General features: G+C 40.5%; 1 protein-coding gene and 1 pseudogene across 2 annotated transcripts in view; both read left to right on the forward strand.

Annotated features, from left to right (window-relative positions):
- The window catches only part of LOC101687699 (calcium-binding mitochondrial carrier protein SCaMC-1), a 49,541-nt gene that overhangs the window by 17,704 nt on the left and 8,963 nt on the right, over window positions 1-22,874 (forward strand). For both annotated transcript variants that reach the window (XM_004777509.3, XM_004777508.3), the window contains exons 3-8: window positions 1,730-1,817; window positions 12,101-12,212; window positions 14,170-14,328; window positions 16,557-16,709; window positions 20,624-20,731; window positions 22,129-22,296. In XM_004777509.3, the coding sequence (XP_004777566.1) occupies window positions 1,730-1,817; window positions 12,101-12,212; window positions 14,170-14,328; window positions 16,557-16,709; window positions 20,624-20,731; window positions 22,129-22,296 (788 nt within the window). The remainder of the gene's footprint in view (window positions 1-1,729; window positions 1,818-12,100; window positions 12,213-14,169; window positions 14,329-16,556; window positions 16,710-20,623; window positions 20,732-22,128; window positions 22,297-22,874) is intronic.
- Window positions 6,967-12,093, forward strand: LOC101687423 (annotated as a pseudogene).

The following is a 22,874-nucleotide window of genomic DNA, read 5'->3' on the forward strand; positions in this document are numbered from 1 at the left end:
GACTTGACTTCATTCGCTTGGCGAGCACGTTTCTCTCTGAGAGAAAAGAAAGAGATGTTTGAGCTCTCGTACTATAAACAGGTGTCCTTCTGTTTAGTGCCATGTGTCTTGCATTTTTGTGCTTTTTGTTGGTGATTTTGCTGATCGCAGTGGCTCCCAAGCATAGTGCTGAAGTGCCATCTCGCATTCCTAAATGCGAGCAGGTGTACGTCGCTCAGGCATGAGTTGTAGTATGACTGGCCATGAGTTCAACGTTACAGAATCAACACTATAATATGGAATTACATAGTATTTACACACACCTGTAACAAGGTTTTATACCGACAAGGTTTTATATTGATTGGTTGATGAATACGTTGTGATCAGAGGCTCAAGGAACCTAGCCCTGTATTCCCCATAAGTACAGTGGTTTGTTAATTCAGAGTTTGTAGTGACCCTGTAGAACATAACTACAAATAATGATAAGGATTGGCTGTATTTCTTTAAGAGTGCAATTGTAATGGAGAATATTCAGAATGGCATTTAAGGAATTTCTTTGCTAACAAACTGATCCCTCTGTTTTTTACGCTGTGCAGATTCTCATGTTTCTCTTTTCCTCTACCCAGGAAAATTCTTTCCAAATCCTGGGACTTCTTCAGAGTCCTTCTCTTAAATAAAGTCTTTGCCTTCACCACTAAGAGTAATTTTTGTCCTCTTTTCCTGGAGAACTTCGCAGTCAGGCCTGCTTGGCATCAGACCCTCTCATGCTTTGTTTGGTTTCCTCCTGTTTCATGCATATTGCTCTTGGGCTCATGAGTCTGTGAGCTGCCTGAGGGAAACATAGTATTCATCACTCCCATTTATTGCTTCTCTTTTCTCTTTCTTCCTCTCTTCTAATTCCTCTCATTCTATCTACAAACATGCTCTAATTTCTCTAATAATAATAATCTTCCCTCTTCCATTGTCCTACCCACCCCCCCCCCACTTTCTTTAGTTTTATTGCCAGATTTCTCAAAAGAATAGTCCACAGTCTTTGGCTTCTTTGATCATTTTCTACTTCCTTTTAACCCTGTGCAACACATCTTTACAAGTGTGAAAGTTGCCTAGTCATTTATTAAAGTGTAGAAACACATACGTGTAATATTTTTTTTTTAAGATTTTATTTATTTGTCAGAGAGAGGGGGGGGGGAGAGAGCGAGCACAGGCAGACAGAATGGCAGGCAGAGGCAGAGGGAGAAGCAGGCTCCCCGCCGAGCAAGGAGCCCGATGTGGGACTCGATCCCAGGACGCTGGGATCATGACCTGAGCCAAAGGCAGCTGCTCAACCACCTGAGCCACCCAGGCGTCCCGCATACGTGTAATATTGATAGATCCTAGCCTAATGGACTTCACGGCAGAGTCAGAGTGTCCTGATTTGAATCTCAGCCATGCTACTGCTTACTGTTGGTACTTGGTAAGGCCACATAAGTTCTCAGTCTCTTCTTCTTTAGGTGGAATATCATTATTTACTGATGGGACTGCATGCTTTCTGAATGAGGTAATGTCCATGTACTTGTTAAATGTATTTGTTACACTTTGAGTTGGTGTTGCAATATGTATTTAAGGAAATCCTCATAACTTGCCTAGAGTCATAATTTTGTCCTAATGAGTCCAAGACTTTCCCTTACAAAATGAGAGGTTTGGAATTCATGACTTCTAAGATCCTTACCCATTCTGAGTCTGAGTTTATGCTCTTTTTCATTTTTTAAAGGTGTAATTGAAGCTTCCGAAATTGTCCAGTCTCTCCAGATACTAGGTCTAACTATTTCTGAACAGCAAGCAGAGTTGATCCTTCAAAGGTGAGCTCTTTATCTTATTGGCAATCGTGGGGTTTCTTTGACATTATTTTTCATATCTTGTATTAGGGATCTTCATTTTAAGAATAGCTGAAACTCCCTGCACCTTAACCATTCCTCATTATGTGTGTTCAGTGTCTTTGTCTTCCCTTTTGTTTCATATGTACACATTTAAAGTGTAGGAGTGGGTAAGCATAAGCTCAGCCTGGGTTCTCTCTTGCAAGGATGGCCCCTGGGCAGTGGAATGGCAGTGAGATATTCACTCCACAGAGAAGGAGCCTAAGCATTTTCATGCTGCTGTTTTTCCCATTTGGTCTCCAAGGTGATAATGGATCTCATTATTCCAAGATAAGATGTTGAGCAGGTTCATCATGTTATTTAACCTACATATGACTAGGTAAGAAGGAAATTCCAAAGGTTCGCAAAGAAACACCGATTTATACTCTTAGAAAACAGAGATGCCCGTTTGAACATTATTGCCCAGGGTAATCCGTTCAACTGTTCAATGAGTTCAGACCATTATAGCCTTAATGTTTTATTTCTCAGGATAGAGCAGTGATCTCTGAAGTCTCCGTGCCCTTGAAGATTCTATTACAAACACACCCTCGGGACTAATTGTTTTGTGGTAATAGAAAACAGGAAAAGGAATTCTATTCCTATGGATGCTTTCAGTCTTTGATGTTATCTCAAAAGTTTCTGCTAAATGGCTTTATCATTGAATTTACCTCCTTTTTTATCTGTACCAGTAGCATTTTCCTCCTTTCTGTCTATTCAGAATTTCTTTTAAAAGCAGCCATTCAACAGGAGGCCCAATGTCAGAGCTGGGCATGCTGTTGTTAATATTGGATATGGAGAGCTTTCCTGGGGAAATGATCAACTAAAAAATGAAAAGAAATAAATTGGATTTTGACAGTAGGTTATGGGGTATGAAATATTCTGTTCCTGAAATGAAGGTTTTTCTCTGGTTCTTAGACCAGAAATCATATTCCTCTGTTTTTTTTTTTTTTTTAAAGATTTTACCCATTTATTTGACAGACAGAGATCACAAGTAGGCAGAGAGGCAGGCAGAGAGAGAGAGAGAGAGGGAAGCAGGCTCCCTGCTGAGCAGAGAGCCCTATGTGGGACTTGATCCCAGGACCCTGGGATCATGACCTGAGCCGAAGGCAGAGGCTTTAACCCACTGAGCCACCCAGGCGCCCTCCTCTGTTCTTTTTGATAGCTTTAGGAATAATGTGAATTATAAGCCCAAGTTCCAGAATAGACCATGGGTAATGCAAGAGAATGGATATTTGAAATTGGCTGAATAAAATTATGGAAGTAGCCCAAACATCCTTCAGTAGATGAGTGGGTGAAGAAGGTGTGGTATGTATGTATCTATACATACCTACATACAATGGACTATTACTCAGCCTTAAAACAGAACAAAATCTTGCCATTTGCAACAACATGGATGAAGCTAGAGGTATTATGCTAAGTGAAATAAGTCAGATAAGGACAAATACCTGATTTTACTCATATGTGGAATTTAAGAAACAAATGAATAAAGGGGGGGGAAAGATAAACCAAACAACAGACTTTAAGAACATTTTTTTCATTTTTTTAATTGACATATAATGTATTATTTGTGTCAGGGGTACAGGTCTGTGATTGATCAGTCTTACACCCAGCACTCACCACAACACATACCCTCCCCAGTGTCCATCACCCAGCTACCCCATCCCCCTACGCCCATCCCCTCCAGCAACCCTCAAACCCCAACAAAACCTTGGTTTCCTACAAAAAAAAAAAAGAAAAGAATAAAAACTGACTCTTAACTAGAAAACAAACAGGTCAGTGGGTAGGGGGATGGCTGAAATGAGTGATGGGGATTAAAGAGTACACTTGTCTTGATGAGAATCACTGTATTATACACCTGAGACTAATATAACACTGTGCGTTCACTTTAGTGGAATTAAAAAAACAAATGAAAGTGGCTAAAGAATTATACATGTAACTAATTTAGGGCAGCTTTATTGATATATGATTCACATACCAAAAAATTTGATCTTTTAAAGCACATATAGTTTGGTGGCTTTCAATATATTCGCAGAGTTGTGTAATCAGTATTACCTAATTTTGGAGCATTTTCATCACCTCAAAAAGTAACCCTGGGAGCGCCTGGGTGGCTCAGTGGGTTAAAGCCTCTGCCTTCGGCTCAGGTCATGATCTCAGGGTCCTGGGATCGAGCCCCGCATGGGGCTCTCTGGTCAGCGGGGAGCCTACTCCCCTTTCTCTCTCTCTCTGGCTTCCTCTCTGCCTACTTGTGATCTCTGTCAAATAAATAAAATCTTTAAAAAAAAAAAATTACCATACCCACTAGCAGTCACTCCTTATTCCTCCTCTGCAAGCCCCCAGCAACCACTGATCTCCATTTTGTTTCTTTGGATTTGTCTGTTCTGGACATATCAGAAAAAAATGGAATCTTACAATATGTGGTCTTTTGTGTGTGGCTCTTTTCACTTAGTGTGATATCTTCAAAGTTCATCCATGTTGTGTGTATATCAGTACTTCATTCCTTTCTTAGACCACATCACTTCCATTGTAAGGATATATCACACTTTGTTTCTCCATTCATCGGGAGATAGGCATTTGGGTTGTTTCCATTTTTTGGCTATTATGAATAATTCATGCACAAATTTTTGTGTGAACATGTTTCCAGTTCTCTTGGGTACGCACCTAGAGGTAAAATGACTTGATTGTATGATAACTTGATATTTAACATTTTGAAGAACTGCCAGACTGTTTTTGAAAGTGACCACATCATTTTACAGTTGCAATAACCAGGAAGGGGTGCTTTAGTTTCCCCACACCCTCCCAACACTTGTTATTTGCTGTCTTTTGATTTTTACCATCTTCATGGGTAGAATGTGGTATCTCGTTACTGTTTGGATTTGTATTTCCCCGATGGCTAATAAACTGTATATTCCTTTGCACCTTTGGGCTATTATTATTATTATTATTAGCATTTGTGCTTCTTTAGCAAAAATACTGGAATATATTTATACTGGAAAAACCTGGGTTTTCCTTTCTCTATGTGTCTTCTTTACTATTCACACAGAAAACACTTCACTTCTGATACCTGTGGTCACCAAGCGTGTGCCCTCCATCCACAACAGGCAATTAATTATCCGTGACATTAGCCCAGGTACCCTACAATTTAAGTTAATTCTAACACTCTCTGCCTGGAGATAGTGTCAGGTCCCATAGGCTAAGGGCTCAGTCCCAGAAGACTCCTCCCCAGTTCAGATGCCAATGACAAGTGGCAGGTCCCAATGTTACCCACAGTTTCTGTCCAATTGGGCTACACATTGGAGGTTCCCAAGACCTCCTTCTTCATTTCATTTGATTAATTTGCTCAGGCGGCTTACAGAATTCAGGGAAATATTTACTTACGTTTTCCAGTTTATTAAAGGATATGATGAAGAAAACAGGTGGATGAAGAAATACATAAGGTAAGATCTGGGAGGGCCCCAATGATAGGCTCTTCTGTTCCTGTGGAGCTGGGGTGTGTTATCCTCCTGGTATGGATGTGTTCACCAACCTGGAAGTTCTCTGAGTCCCATACTAAGGGGATTTTATGGAGGCTTCCTCACATAGGCATGTTCAATTATTAACTCTACTGTAAGCCTCTCTCCTCTCTATGGAGAAATTGGAGTGGGGAGCTGAATATTCTTCCTCTTTTTTTAAAAAGACACATTTATTCAGTGTTGTGATCAGACTATTACAATTAGCAATCAACAGTGTGGGTGCAAAAAAAAAAAAAACCACTACATTAAAACCCTTTGTTGGAATGCTTTTTACTTTCCACAGAACAGAAACCAACATGACCTGTTATACAATTAGTCACAAATACAGTCCTCAATTTTTTGCCCGTACACATGGGTATTGTCTAAAACATGTTTTCTTTGTAGCAGCTAGGCCCTCCCACCACTGTGCTCAGCCGAGTTCACGAATGTCTGGTAATCTGTAGTTTCCATGTCACTTTCTGGCTCTCCTCTCCTGCCAAGTTATGTTCCCTGGCCGTAATGAAAACCTCCCACTCCCATAGCTACTGCTAGAACTGCCAGGGTTTCGTGGTTTGGCAAAGTATTGTCCTCCACCACCATAGGGGCCAGATTGTCAGCCTCCAAAATTTCCTGCTTTCATGGGTACAAAATTTGAGGATTGATTGTTGTAATTGCCAAAATCATTATAACTTCTGCCACCTCCAAAGTTGCTTCCATCATTACCAAATCCGTTATAGTCATCCCCACTGCCACTGTATCCACCACCACCTTGACCACCCCAAAGCCACCTCACCCTCTGAAGCTCCCTCCATGATCAAAGTTGTCATTCTCACCAAAACCACCTCCAGAACCACCCCAGAATTTCCAAAATTACTTCGACCTCTTTGGTTGGATGAAGCACTAGCCATCTCTTGTTTAGATAGCGCTTTCCTTACTTCACAGTTGTGGCCATTCACAGGATGGGATTTTTGAATGACAGTCTTGTCTATGGAGTCATGGTCATCAAATGTTACAAAAGCCAAGCCTCTCTTTCTGCCACTGTCTTGTTCAGTCATAATCTCAGTCACTTCAATTTTCCCATGCTGTTCAAAATAATCTTTTAGATGATGTTCTTTGGAGCCTTCTTTAATGCCACCAACAGGAATCTTTTTCACAGTTACGTGGGCACCAGGTTTTTGAGAATCTTCTCTGAGACAGCCCTCTTGGGTTCCACAACTCTTCAAGTACCTTGTGTGGCCTTGCATTCATGGTCGAATTCTCTTCCTTCAGAGTGGCATACGGGACAAACCCAAAGTCTCTGGAGCATCTGGTGTTTGGATTTCTTATTACCACACAGTCCGTCAGCATTCCCCATTGCTCAGAGTGGCTCCTCAGACTCTCATCAGTTGTTCCAAAGCTCAAACCTGGGATGAAGATCTGATCAGGCTCTTTGGGAGTCTGTGACTTAGACATGATAGCAGTGGGAGGGGAGATTTTTTTTTTTTTAAGATTTTATCTATTTATTTGACAGAGAGAGATCACAGGTAGGCAGAGAGGCTGGCAGAGAGAGAGAGGGAAGGAGGCTCCCTGCCGAGCAGAGAGCCCGATGCGGGACTCGATCCCAGGACTCTGAAATCATGACCTGAGCCGAAGGCAGCGGCTTAACCCACTGAGCCACCCAGGCGCCCCGGGAGGGACTAATGATGCTTACTCAGCAGTGGGGGACTGAATATTCTAAGCTTCTAATTGTGGTTTGGTGTATCTGATGACCAGCCCCCATCCAGGAGCCCACCGACAGCCACCTCATAAGAACAGAAGCTCCCAGGGCTCTTATCACTGAGGAATTTATAAGGGTTTTAGGAGCTTTGTGTCAGGAACTAGGGGCAGAGACTAATAAATATATTTTCTGTTACCTCATGAGTAAAGGCAGATTGTAATTAGGGTTTTCAGCAGTGGAAACCACAGACCTTCCCTTGAGTACTCAGCTGTCACTGTGGCTCGCATACCTCCAGGTATCAGCTTCTTTGCTGCCATTTCACCATCCCTTAGTGGCCCAAACCGGAAATGGAGAGAAATCTGAAAGGCGCTGCTTGAAGCAGCTGTGGCTAGGTTGTCAGAGTATGAGACAGGAGTTACTCAGCTGAAGCTTAGACTCTTTCAGTCTTCCGTGGCCACAGTGATTATTCCAAATGTTTACCATGTCATTCCTGCCTGCCACTCTCTTAGTGACTGTCCACTCTGTGTTACTTCAAAGAGCATGTTCAGCTAGGCATGGCTGAAATCTGTTGAGGTTGCTCCCACCCCGTTTCTTTCAGTTCTCTGAGCTCTCTAAGAGTCATTTAAGATTAGAGCAGTTCTTACTGCTTAAGGGAGTAAGCCCCTCCCCCCCATCCTTTCTTAGCCTTCAGTTTTCACCTCAGAGGGAGCTGCACTGCCCCCTTCTATCCTACAGTAGTTTTCTTTATTTGTGCAACTCGTTTCCCAGCTTTGTGGCTCTTACAGGTGGTAACCATGAGCTTATTTCTGTAGTTAGTGGTTAGAAATGCAGTTTCTAAAGTTAGAATGCCTACTCCACTTACCAGGCCTGTGAGCCAGGACAAAATACTTAGCCTTTCTCTCTGTATAAAGCTGAGACAATAGAAAGTGTATAGGATTATTTTCAGGATTAAGTAAATTTACTTGAAGAGTGCTCAGAACAATGCCTTCAAAGGCTCAGTGAATATTAGCTATTACTTGCCATTGTCTAGTGACTGTTTTTCCTACTACACTAAGCTTTGAGGACACAGACCACTTCTGTCTTGCTGACTATTACATACTCAGCACCTTATAATCGTGTGCCCTCAGAAAATACTGAAGAATGTGTTGAAGAATGAGTAGAAGTTATTCTAGTGAAAAAAGGCTGGTGCCAGGACATTCTAGGTAGAGGCAGAGACACGTGAAGACATGGAAGCACATTGTGAAGGGCACATTCGTGGACTGGTCTCTAGACCACCAGTGGTCTGTTTCTTAACTAGTGGTCCGTGAGCTGTTTGAGTGGTCCATCGGAGACAACCATGAGTGTAATCATAATGACCAATTTGTGGGATTTAAGAAAAGGACAGCTGAAATAGTAGACAAGAAGAGTGAGTCAGGGGAGACTAATTTGTTTCAAACTGTCCTAAGGTTCTTACTCAGGAGAGGGAGGTGAAATACTAACTTTAGATTTTGTTGTTATACGTACATCGCAAAATTTCATGGTAAGCCACTGAAAGTCTTGGAATTGGGGATATAACTTCTAAACCAGCGAGGGAGGAAAATGGAATAAGAAGTTCAACAAGCATGAAATTCTTCTTCAGTCTATGGACCATGGTTTTGGAGCAGTGAAGGAGGAGACATGGGATGACAATGCGTAGTTGAAGTTGCTGTCCACTGAGGGCTGCACTCAGAGCCCGTTCCCTTCTGTGCTGACATGTGCCATGCCCCATGGAGCGCAGAGGAGGCATGGGAACTCCTGGGCCTGCACTTCTCCCCTCGTGCTGGTGGGGACCGCCAGGAAAACCTGCACAGGGACACACAGATGGACTCCTTCATATCTGCCTGACACCAGTGGCCATGCAGGAGAGACGGCTCAAAGCACACAACCCAGCTAGATGGAACTGCAGACATGGAGCCATGGTGAGAGCCAGGGGCCTGTGATCGCTGAGCCACCTTTATGAGCAGCAAGTTGGAGACCACCGGCTTTTTTGGTTTGGGTGAGGATGACTATATCCGCAGGTTCCGCAGCTCCACAGAGCAGAGAGCACTTCACAGCTCATGAGAAGACAAGCGGTGTCAGAAGTAGGGCGTTTCATGGCCTAAGTGGACCTGGTCTTTAAGCAGCACCATGGATTCCACCATGTCACTCAACATCATGGTTCCTCTCATGGAAAAGTACACATTTCTGGGCATCTCCACTTCAGGCCAAAGCAATGAGTGTGGTGATGGAGTCGTCTGCGTTGTCTCTGTCATGAAGGCTGGGGCCACAGCTGCTGGTGGAAGTGTAGATCTAGGGGATATGCTGTTACAGGCAAGCTAGATGGGCTGTGAGAACATGAGTAATGACAGCACAGTATGGGTTTTGTGGGAGACCATGCACAGATTGGGGCCCTCACCCTAACTGTAGCCAGAAGGGCTGGGACCCAGGTCCACATAGCTACTTCACACTGCCCAGGAGTGAGCCCATCTGGCCCATTGACCCTGCATCCTGGGTCACCCACGCTGTGGCCTCTGCCATGAACCCTGTCCTGAGCACCATCACCTCCACTGGTTCTTCCATCATGAACTCCATTCATGACAGTGCCTGGATGACTTACACCTGTCCTTCCACATGATGATGATGGGGCCACCATCGTCAAAGCCGTGGCCTCTGAATCTGGGCTGGAGGTTAGTGGCTGCATGTGGCTCATCCCCAGTGCTTTCATTGATTTGGGCTTGGTGGACTTGCTGTGCCACAATGGGGAAGGCCTCCATGATTGGCAGGAGGCCAACCAGTACACTAGCAGTCTTCCAAAAGCAACTTTACCCACTGCACTAACAACAAGCTCACCTCTGGGCAGTGCTTCTCCATCTTCAGGGACCTCTGTGGCAACATGGTCAATGTATCCCTCTGTGATCACGATGACTTCCATGGTACCTCTGACCAGGACACACTGGCCCCCCTGCCATACCTGGGGGCCACCTCTTGGTCCAAGGCTTTCCCTTACCAGTACCTGCTGCCCTCACACCCCTACAGCCTGTGCCTGGGCTTCCCAGAGCTGTTTTTTTTTTCTTTTTTTGTTTTTTGTTTGTTTTGAGAAACTTGTTAAGCTGAGTCTCAAATTAATATCAAAGGGCAAAGGCCCAAGAATAGCATAGACATTCTTGAAGAGCCTATGGGAAGCAGGGGACCTGCTCTATCGGATATCAAGAGTTGTTATTAAGCTATGATTAAGACAGTGGTAGTGGCACCCATAGAGACAAGTTGACAAAAGGGACACGATATCCCAGAAATAGATCCATCCATATCTGGGATTTGTCACACAAGATAAGTAGCTTTGCAAATCACTTTGCAGAAAAGAAGAGATTATGCAGTACATGGTGGTAGTGCTTCTGTTATCCATGCAGACAGGGATGAAGCTGGGTTCCTACCTCACACCATATACAAAAATTAACCTAAATGTGAAAGTGAAACTATAATACTTGTAGGGGAAGAAAAGGAAGTGTCTTTACCTCAGTGGAGGAAAGGATTTATTAAAAAAAAAAAAAAAAAGACACAAAAGGCAGTAGCATTAATGAAAAGAATGATATATTCAGTTCTATTAAAATTAAGAGCATTTCTTCACAGATACCATAAACAAAGTGAAAAGACAGAAGATATTTTCTAATTTATAATTTGGTGTATTAGAATCAACTATATAAAGAACTGTACATGCAAAAGAAAAAGATAGCCAGCTCACTAAAAAAATGGGAAAAAGACAGAAGCAGGTATTTTCCACATGGGGAATATGCAATAGCAAGTGGATGAATAGCAAGTGAATATGATAAGGGATGTTGAACCTCATTGGTGATTTGAAGAGAAATGCAATTTAAACCCACAGTGAGACTAGTTTATTTAAAAAGTTTGTCAGTGATCTGTGGCTTTAAGCTATGGAATTTAGAATTCATTTGTTCATTCAGTATATATCCTCTCTGTACCGGGCACTGTTCTAAATACTTAGGCCATCTCAGTGATCCAAATCAACAAAAATCCTTGTCTTGTGGAAGATACTTATGAGTGCATATACGAGAGGTTGAGGAGTAGGGTCAGACAATAAACAGTTGCATTAAAATAGAAAATAGTGATAAAAATAGAGCTCTAAATATTGCAACCCACAATAATGTTATAGACAGAGTAGTAACTAGGGCTCTCATGTGAAATGTTAATACCCATGTGCTGAGACAAATTAAAGTTTGTGCATTTTCACATATGCAGATCAAAATTAATTCACACCCAAAAACATAGTTTTAAGGCCTGAAAATTGCATTTCATTTGACTGTCATCTTTATGTATCATTTTTATATGAATTATTGATAAATATAAGGTCTAGGGGAGACACCCAAACTTTTTTTTTAGAGACAGTCGATAAGTCAACAAATAAATGAAAATCTTCTTTGCACCAACCATGTTAGATTCTGGTTTAGATAGTGAACAAAACAATCAAAATATCTAAGACTAGAGGATATTAATGTTAAATGTCGAAGATGAGGTACTAGGATTTCTTAAGATTCAAAAGGCCCAATCACCAAGTTAGACTTTTTTTTTTTAACAATTACTATAATTTTCTTAGCTTTGAGGAGGTTGGAGAAGGAAATTGATAGAATATTTTGAGTATATTCCAAAATCACATCCAAATGTTGGAACATTAAGAAATATCTTCCTAAGACAATGCAAGAAAAAATGGGTCATAAATCCATTCATTACTACTTCCTAATATTTAATTTCCCAGCTTTAGTATTTGGTAGCTCATTGGTTAGAGTCTGACACAGTGCCAAAAGTAGTCTTTAGTGAGATTTCTTTGTGACTTTGAGGTCCTTCTTCACCTAAATGATGAAAATTATCTAACAGAATATCAAAAGCTTGCTGCCATTTCCAACAACGTATTATTGTGAATTGGGATCTTTTCATAAGAATATTGCGTTGGAGAAGAAACTATCATTCTGCAAAATGGCCAATAATGTTTTACTTGTAAGTTTTTTGTTTTTTAATTAGCTTCTTTTTATTTTCAGTATTGATGCTGATGGAACAATGACAATAGACTGGAATGAATGGAGGGACTATTTCTTATTTAATCCTGTTACAGACATTGAGGAAATTATCCGTTTCTGGAAACATTCTACTGTAAGTATGCCATATGTATTACGTTATAATGTAAATGTAAATGTAAACTTTGTAAGCCCATAGTTATTACATGAGAACAGTCTGTAACGCATACAGGCCAGCCAGTAGCTCCTTAACTTGTAGAGTTCTGCTTATTCTACTAGGTGTATATTCAGAATGTCATAAGAAAAACAAACCCTAAGGCTGTATAAACTTTGCAAATGTCATACCCATTTCTCCCATTCTCAATACTGGGAGAAGATACTGCCTTCCAAAAATCTCCAAAAGGATGAGCAGCCCAGCTTTTATTGCATGTAAGTATTTTGCCAAGAGAAGTGTGAAAGTCCTAGGTTTTTACTTTTCATAGATAATACATTGCTTAAATAACCTCAGCATCTCATGATTGCCGAGATTTTACTTCCTCGGCCATGACTAATGTCCAGGCATGAGTTCTGAAACTTTTTTTTAATCTTTTTTTTCTTTTTTAAGATTTTATTTATTTATTTGACAGACAGAGGTCACAAGTAGGCAGAGAGGCAGGCAGAGAGAGAGGAAGGGAAGCATGCTTCCCGCTGAGCAGAGAGCCCAACGTGGGGCTCAATCCCAGGACCCTGGGATCATAACCTGAGCTGAAGGCAGAGGCTTTAACCCCCTGAGCCACCCAGGTGCCCCAGTTCTGAAACTTTTGCTGGTTTTGTCAACTGTCTAGATTTATCTCTGGGATAAGGTACTTAATAATAATAATCATTGATGGTTAAAACACTTTTGACTCTTTTGTTTAGCAGTTCACACCTGTCTGTCTGTATTTCTCAAAACTTTCAAATTTTAATGAAATTTCATTAATATTCTGCTAACATATATTGATGTAAATGAAGGGCAGTTTATTGCACAATCTGCTGCTGAAACCAATGGGAACTCTTGGGGGGAATTTTAATTTTTCCAGTGGGCTTCTCTGCTAGTTTATTCTTGGATTTCAATAAGTTTTATGTGTAATAAATGAATCCTAGCATTTACATCTCTGCTAGTAACAATGCCTACACTTAAGTAGAGCATTGTAAAATTATGGTGATTAATGCCTCTTCTGTGAGTATAGAATAATATACTATATTAGTAATTCAGTTGCCTAGATACATTTTCTACTTATGTGAATTTATATTTATGTAATCAGACCCTTACTGTACCTTTGAGATAGTTGTTAACAATTTTGTAATCATTTTATTGATAGTAAAATGATGAAAGAGGGGGTTACTACTATAGTATAGCCTCTTACCCCTACACCCCTACCTATAAAATCTTTACAGCAGAATCATTTAGATAATATCCTTTAGAACTCCATTTATCTCAAGCTATATTTATAATCTATGTAAGGTTTATAGAGTAGATTGGAGGAAGGATTATTTTTAAATAGTACCTCCCTGTTAGCTAAATTTTATAAAGAAGCTGTTGCATGTTTTGAATGACAAGTCTATAAAAATATTTATAGGAGATGAGTTTTGGAGTGTTCACATATATAGCTTTAATTTAATTTTCATTTACAGGTTTAAAGCATGTATCATGGCATAAAGAATAACATGTATAGAATTTTGAGATAAAGGGAATATCTCTTAAGAATTAACAAACTAATTTCTTTGTGTAGCTAAGAAGGATTCCCATCTTTTAAAAGGCTGACCTTTCTTTCTGACTTAGACCAAGAGGAGAAAAGTTACTCTGAATCTATTAGGAAAGAAAGTTATCAGTGTTGGTTTGGTAAATGTTTAATTACCATTAACTTTGATTTCTTGTGAATTGATACTGTGCTTCATTTTGTGTGACCAGGCTATTTAAAGTCATCTGTATGCTCAGGTCAGTATGCTTCATACTTTCTAAGGAATGAAGGTGATTATCTCTGAAAATAACACATGATTCTTCTCTACAAGAAACCTGGAGTGATCGCTTTTTTAATGGAGGGACCGTGGGGATCTTTTCTCCATCTTAACAGGGTATTGACATAGGAGATAGTTTAACTATTCCGGACGAATTCACGGAAGATGAGAAGAAGTCTGGACAGTGGTGGAGGCAGCTGTTGGCAGGGGGTATCGCAGGTGCCGTTTCTCGAACGAGCACTGCCCCTTTGGACCGTCTGAAAGTCATGATGCAGGTGAACCTTATGATCTTGGGTCTCGGTGTCTCCTACATACTCTAAAACGGTGAGAAGTGGGCTGCTTGGAGAAGGAAGTTTAAAAATTTCTCCATAATCTTTTCTCATACCTTTAAAAAATAGGTATGAAGTCTCTGTTGTTATTAACCCAGAATTCAGTCCCTATGAGTATTTCACCAAACTTTAAATTGTGGGTCCAGGTGTGTGAGGGACTTTTAATCTCTGGCATTCTGTCACTTGTCAAATGGTTAATGAGGGGAAAAGTTCCCAGCCATTATTGTAGGAAATAATAATATTTTCCTTCTGTTTTATGCACTTTCTCAAAAGTGAGATATTTCCAAAGTTGAGAATCTTGGAGCAGGGATATCATTTTTATGATTATTCTCAAGATGGGGTTAGCAGAAAAGACCTGGATTTATAGACCAACTTTACTATTTATTAGCAATGTGGTCCTGGCTGGTCAGAGTGGAAAGAAAGACAGAAAGGAAAGGAATTGACACTTCCTTGGTGCTCATCACAGTAACCCATTTAATCCTCAGAGCAAGCCCGTGAGGTGGGTATTTTATCCTCACACTATCTGTGGAGAACCTGAGGCTCAGAGAAGTAAATAACTTTTCCTTTTCAACAAATTAGATGAGGAATAGAGTATGTCTGACTCCAGAGTATGTGGTTCTCACACTGCACGAAACCCCTGAGGTCTCAGGGGTGAAGAATATCTAACAAGGCTGGTTGTAAGAATTAAGTGATGTAAAGTATGTGAGAATGCCAGATATACTGGAACTCCCTACTGCAATATAGTAGTTGCTTAAAAAAGAGTTTTAGAAGTTGTGTTGTCGTACCTATGGTCAACGCTTTTTATGTCTGTCCTTAGATTTATGTATAAATAAATCTGACAGTATTTTAAGCTATCATCCATTCAGAATGTACCTAAATCTCAAAATACAATTAGGGGTAAAAATAGTGCTTTAAAGAGAAAGAAGAAGGAATTGGTGCTTGTATTTTTCTTTGGGAATGATAGAAAATTGACTTTGAAAGAGCTTGAATAAGCCTTCCTCTTTCCCTTTGTCATATTTTATTGTGAAGTTTCTTTAAGATAAAACTGGACTTTATTTCTTGCAAGTTCTTTGGGGTCAGTGGGTGGAGTTTTCCAAAATGACCTTCAGGTTCAGTAAGTCAATAGGGCTCACAGAACACACTAGAAGCTTTAATACTCCTGGTTGTGGTTTATTACAGGGCAAAGATACAGATTAAAACCAGCCAAAGAAAGCAGCATAGCAGGACAAGTCTGAGGAAGTGCCAAATGCAGAGCTTTTGTTGTCTTCTCCCTGTAGAGTCACAATGTGTTACTTTCCTGGCTTTGAGGTGTGACGATGCACACAGTGTTGCAAACTGACCGAGAAAGTTCATCCCAGTCTTTGATGTCCAGAATCTTTATTGTGGAGCAACCACACACTGCCCTCGTGGCTGACCTTTAGTCTTCAGCACATCTTGTTTTTCCATTTTTTAACAGTAGCCACTCATTTTGTGTGTGCCAGCAGAGAGCTGATTTCTTTACTTGTTTTTGGCTTTTTGGATTTAGCTGTTTTTCCATGGAAGGAATTAGAAGGTCTAGTGTATATAAACAGCGATCACATCTGTAGTCTGAACCAAGTATTCATGGGGTTAGGCGTTCATGTTGCCATGAAGTTATTGCCTAGAGAGGGCCATAGAAGGTATAATCTTTATTTTTGGTGCCAGGCTATGTAAATTCCAGTGTCTGTGGCTCTGACACACATAATACAAAATTGTTTTCTGACACATTGATATTTCATATTGGTATTACTTCTCTGGGGAAGAAATAGTGTATTACCTGCAGTATATTTTTGAAAGTTGTCTTAAAATGAACTTGTTTGCATTCCAAGGAGTGTTCCATAGCCTAATTCATAATTCAGTTCATGTTGTCTTATATGAATGTTGTTCATAATAATTTTAATTTAGATCATGTCCTCCCTGCTTTCCCACGCTGAGGATACTGATTTTTCTTAGTTTTAGATTGAGTCAGGCCTCTAAAATGGTGGTAGTAATTCTTCCCATCATTATACATTACCTGAACTTTCTATATTTTATTTTTAAATGCATCTTCTTGCAGTAATATTATTGAAATAAAGAGGATGGTTTGCATGGTTACTTAAGAAGTGGTAATAGTAACATACCACCACTGTTTTATATGCTTTTACTTTTATTTTTAGGTCCACGGTTCAAAATCAGGCAAAATGAACATATATGATGGCTTTCGACAGATGGTGAAAGAAGGAGGTATCCGCTCCCTTTGGAGAGGAAATGGTACAAATGTCATTAAAATTGCTCCTGAGACAGCTATTAAGTTCTGGGCATATGAGCAGGTAATTGTTGTCACCTGTGGAATTTATTAACAAAGAGGAGTTAATAAACTGATTCAGTAGCAATGAACATATAGTGCTTTTTGGATTCTTGTTTTACTATATAATAATTTTCTGCAAATACTACAAGAGGAATTTCTCTTCCAGGACATTACAACTATATGAACTCAGATTCTTTATGACCAAACTTTAGAATTCTTCATTTCCTATTTTTTAAAAAGACTTATGTATTCATTTCATAGTGGCTCTTTTAGGAAATACAGCATTTTTGCTTATTCATTTTGAATTCAAAGTAGAAGCTGCATGCTAACCTAAGTTTTATGAAAGCGTCCCAGTCTAACATCTGGACAGGAAACTTTTAAGTTGAAGTCCTTTGTGCAAATTAACATTGCTAGAAAGTTTAATTGAAATTAAAGTGAAAATTCCTTGAAGGCAGGGGCTTGGCTTCTTCTTCATGGCCTCCAGCACTTAGAGCCTGGCATGTGGTAAGTGTTCAGTATGTGTTTGTTGAATGAATGTCAGATAGTGGTGAACATCCTGCAAGACTTGACTCAAGAAATTTCCTCCAGGAAACCATCTGCATTGGCACAGTTCCTTTTGTCTCCCTCTGTTGTAGCACTTTCACACTAAATTCTAATGAACTCAGTACTTCTCTCTCTCCTTAACAATACTGTGACCTTCTTTAAGCAGTATTTGTTTTCAGGTTTGTATTCCCAGCACTTGTCCCAGTACTAGCGAGTCCTTACTGAATGAGTGAAAACACTGAGGTGCCCAAGCTAGAGTTTGAGCCCAAGCCAGCCTGAATCTCAGGTCCACTAAGGTGAAGGGAAAGGTGCGTAGTTCAAGCAGAAGCAGCTGAGTGTGGACAGAAATGCAGGCACAGGGGAGCACTGTTCACTAAGGAAATTGAAGGTGGTTCATTTGGCTCTGGTGTAGTGCAGTGTATTCCTGGGAAGACAATGATGAGAGCAGGCTGGACAGGTAGGCAGAAGCCGGTTGTAATGGGAATCTTGATTTTATCCTGAAGAGAGTGAGGGGGCTCTTGAAGCATCTTCTGTAGAAAAGTGAAATGAGAATATTTACATTTAAGAAAGATCAACCTGGAAAAAATGGAGAATGTACTAAAGGAGTGCAAGGCCAGACTGGAGGTAGGAAGACTAAGGAAATATTTCAATCGTCCAGGTCAGAAATGATGAGCACCAAGATAAGGTGGTGGCTACAGAAACTGGAGATGAAGGAAATGAACTGAGAAATATTTTGGAAATGGAATCAACAGGACTCACTGACTGAGTGGCTATGGAAGTGAGAAAGAAGGAGGAATCAAGGATGATGCTCTGGGTCCTAATTTGGGCAATGATGTACATGGAGAATATAATAAGAGGAATAGATTTGGGGTACCATGACATGCTGAGTTTGAGACCTCTCTGCAATATGAACAGGTAGCCGTCCAGTAGGACTTTTGCTCTCTGATAGAGAAGTGGTGTTTGAGTTGAAGCCATCGGAATGGATCACTGAGGAAGACTTACAGAATGGGAGAACTCAGGAATATTTCCAGGGGAAGAAGAAGGAGCCCCTTGTAGAGGAAACTGAGAAGGAATAGCCAGAGGGATGGAAGAAATGCAGAGACTGATGGCCTAGAAGTGAGAGGGTGAAAAAGGATTTTGTGAAGGTTTTGTGAGGTTTCCACATGCCACAGGGCAGTACATACAATAAGAAGAGTATCTTTTAGGATTCATCAATCCAGAGATAGGAAAACTTGGAAAAAAGGCTCCAGGGAAGTGAAGAGATGAGAAACCATTCTGACATGGGTGAAAATAAACCAGGGGCTGACAAAAATTATACAGTGTAGACACATTTGGGGGGAATTTGTCTTGAGTAAAAGGAAGGAGAAAAAATTATGGAGAGTGATAGATAAGAATGATGGTGGGCAGAAGAGAGTTTTGATAGGTTTTATTTTAATGTGCTCGTTACTGAAGGAAGCACGTCAACACAAGGAAGTGGAAAGCATAGAAGGGAGAGGCTGGTGAATGCAGTAGGTGTTCACAGGAGGTATGTGTGCTGGGGAAACATGGTACCATCCAGAGGCCTTGGGAAGGATTGGCATTGGTGGCATGGGGGACTCTTCTTCTGTCACTTGGGAAGAGAGAGATGCATGTGGCTATGGATAGTTCTGTGGAGGGTGGGCTGGAACATCCTTACTCAGTGGCTTCTGTTCTTCCTTGAGTTGCCAAGAAAGGACAGTTCCTGAGAATGAGGAGGAGATGGTGTTGGAAGCTGGAAGAGAATGGAAATATTGAAATAGGTGTTGTAACAAATGGAAAAGAAAAGAAGAGACACAGGGATTTCAGGGTGGTTTTGGGAGCGCTGTTAACCTCCTGCTTCTCTCTGTTGATTTATCCACTTCTCCCTCCTGGGCCAGTGGCTAATTACCTCTGTAGACTCACCTCACCTTCTAAAACAAGCAGTCTGGTTTGCCTGGTTTATGACCACTCTGTGTTTGGGCGAGCCTTTCTTTCCAAGTTGTAGGAGAGAATGGTAATATTAATAGCGTTTACTGAATATTCATCATGTACTCAGCACTATGCTGTATTATATGCATTATCTTATTTAATCCTTTCAGCAATCTTGCAAGAATAGATGTTACCACAGATGAGGAAACACATACGTGAACTTGCTCAGGGCCACGTGTTTCTGGGGTTCCAGCCCAGGTCTCCCTGACTCCACAGCCCATGCTACTAACATCCTTGTCTGTTGATATGTTGCCAGCATTGGGGTCCCATTTTCCCCTCAGCCCGATTGGCTATGTTGGTTGCTTTAGTACCGCTGGTCCACGTGGGCTCTGGGGTTGATGTGGATGTGTAATTATGTGTTATTTTAAGTGTTACCTACAGAAATGTCTTTCTCAGTTGTTCTGTTAATGTTTGTCACTTATTTTATTTATACTGGTGAGAATAAACTCATCTTAAAAAAAGAAAAACTAGGGCCACCTGAGTGATTGAGTCAGTTAAGCATCTGCCTTTGGCTCAGGTCATGATCTCAGGGTCTTGGGATCAAGTCCCATGTCAGGCTTCTTGCTCAGCGGGGAGCTTGCTTCTCTCTCTGCCTGCTGCTCCACTTGCTTCTGCTCTCTCTCTTTCTCTCTTGATCTCTGTCAAATAAAAATAAATAAATAAAATCTTAAAGAAAAGAAAAATTATGAGGAAAACATCCAAAAATTGTGAATACTTTATCAACCCTCTATTTTCTGGCAAAGAATATTATTATTATGTTTTAGCAAAGGAGTGACTGGGTCCCATCTGTGGAACATCTGTTCTGTGGAAATCTAAGTTGAAAAACCACTGTCCAGTAAACTGAATGTCTTAGCATCTGAGCTTTCTTTTCTGCTAGGTATTGTTAATGCAGTGTATACATTTGGAAAAACGTTGTTGTATTGTCAACTGATTACTAGGCATTGACTTGTGTTTTGGTATTTATGTAGCTTGGGCTGCCATAACAAAATACTGTACTGGTGGTTTAAACAAGAGAAATTCATTTCTCACAGTTCTGGAGCTGGGGGATCCAAGACCAATGGGTGACCAGCTTGGTTTCTGGTTGAGGGCTCTCTGCCGCACTTGCACATGGCTACCCTCATGCTGTGTGCTCATATGTCTTTCTTTAGTACACATGTGTATAGAAAGAAAAACAAGGGAAGGGAGTGGGGAAGAGAAAGCTTTCTGGTGTCTCTTTTAAGGACACTAATCCTTTCACAGGCCCAACTTCATAACCTCCTCTATCCCTGGTTATTTCCTAGAGGCCCTCTTCTCCAAATATTATCACAGTGGGGGGTTATAGCTTCAACTTAAGAATTTGCTGGGAGGGAGAGACATGACTCAGTCTATAGCAGGTTTTAATGGACACTTTTAAATGTATTTATACAGTACAAGAAATTGCTTACTGAGGAAGGACAAAAAATAGGAACCTTTGAGAGATTTATCTCTGGTTCTCTGGCCGGAGCAACCGCACAGACTATTATTTACCCCATGGAGGTAAGTACCATTGTGCAGCCTGACTGTGTTGGTGGTGTTCAGTTCATGATCTATCACTGGGTAACAGGTCATCCCCAGATTAACAGTTTAACAGGCCTTTATTATCTCACGGTTTCTATGGGTCATGGGGTACCCCTGGATCAGGGGTCTTCTAGGCCTAGAGTCAAGGTGTAGGTCAGAGCTGCAATCAAGGCAAAGTTCAACTGGGGACGGGTCTGCTTCCAAGCTTGCTCTCATGTTTGTTGCTGGGCCTCCCTGGCTATTACAGCTGGAGACGTCAGGTTCTTATCTCAGGAGCCGTCTCCTCTGGCTGTTTCAGTACCCGTACAACACAATAGCTGCTTTTCCCAAGCTGGTGATATGAGAGGGAGAGAGAATTGTTAGCCAGCACCCAAGATGGAAGCTGCAATCTTGTCATTTCTGCTGTTCCTATTAGTCACAGACCACTCTTTGAGAGCATGGGAGGGAACACCAGCTGCTACAATGTTGATAAGAATTATAACACCCATTCCTGTCCAAAGAGTTTCTGTGCTATAAATTTAAGAGTAGATTTGATTAGGTGATGGTAATCCTCACTAGACATCCTACCATTAGAGCATGGGATTGGCAAACCATGTACGTGGAGAGTACTTTGTACAGCCCTGGAGCTAAGAATGGCTTTATACATTTTAAAAAGTTGGTTAAAAAGATTTTAAAAATATGCAACAGACCTGAAGTTTTAGACCTGCAAAGACTAAATAAAATATTTACTATGTCACCTTGGTAGGAAAAGTTTGCCAACTCTTGCTTTAGAGAAAAACAGTATTGTAGACATGGCTATCTTTATTGATATGAAAAAGGGTTTTTCAACAAATAATAAAATCTAAGCAAAACATACTCTTAATCCTTACCTTTGTGATATGCCTATTAACATGGCTTTCCTTACAAGCATCTTAATATGGTTATTTCTATGATGAGCCACACTCCTCAAAAAATATCCTAACTGAATACATCTTCTTACATCCCCCATCTCAGTTAATAGCATCACCGTCCTGCCTCCCTGCTGCCCGGCTCCTGTGTTCCAAGCTAGAAACATTGGGGTCATCCTATAAGCTGCCATTTCCTTCACCCTCCATATCTAATTGATCAGCAGTCAATTTTAAGACATCTGTAAATTATTTGCTATTTTCTGTGCCCTCATTCAGATCCTCTTTACAATAAACAGATCTTCTTGGCTCTGGTGTTAGCCCCGAATTCAGTAGACCTTCTATGTGAGGGATAACACTTCAACAAATTGGGCAGTCATTTGAGAGACAGTATGTGCTAGGTATTTATTCTCTGTAAAATCACTTCCTTTGACTTCCATGATGATTGAATTAATATAAATGATAGTATTTGTTACATTCTTTTATAACTAGGTTATGAAAACCAGGCTGGCTGTAGGCAAAACAGGACAATATTCTGGAATATTCGATTGTGCCAAGAAGATTTTGAAACACGAAGGCATGGGAGCTTTTTACAAAGGTTATGTTCCCAACTTATTAGGCATCATACCTTATGCAGGTATAGATCTTGCTGTGTATGAGGTAAGTCTGTAGCAATCTTCTGAATCTGAAAATGTAATTAAATAGTTCTTATTGTTAGAATTCGACTTTATATAAAGAAGCCCATATATACCAGGAAATAATTTGTCGCTCAAAGTAGATTCAGGGGTGTGTTATTTGATCAATTTTTTTAAGTACCTTGAATATGAAACTCATATGCCTGTGGTCACCTCTGTATCAGATTTCCCTGTTAATTATGTTTATTAAGGAAGAGCCTAAATTCACGTTATATAATGTAATTGTTAATTGTTATATAATTATAATGTAATATATATTTGTTCAGCTTAGAAGATGGTACTAGGGATATTTTTTTTTTTTGAGGGGACAGGGCACATTTTCTTTGATTTGTTAAAATCTGCCATCATAAAGCCAAGAGATTGATGTGGATGGCACAGATTCATCCCTGGCACTGAAAAGACAACTTAGACTGCACATCTTGGATCAACTCTGCCATTTAAACCATTTAATAATTTATGAATCTGACAAACAGTCTCAGTTTTTGCCTTTAAAAAACTGAAGTTTTTGGCTCAGGTCATGATCCCAGGATCCCAGGATCAAGC

This window comes from Mustela putorius, unplaced genomic scaffold (genome assembly GCF_011764305.1).
Source record: "Mustela putorius furo isolate JIRA1106 unplaced genomic scaffold, ASM1176430v1.1 tig00000585_pilon_pilon_pilon, whole genome shotgun sequence".
In the NCBI taxonomy this organism is placed as follows: Eukaryota; Metazoa; Chordata; class Mammalia; order Carnivora; family Mustelidae; genus Mustela; species Mustela putorius.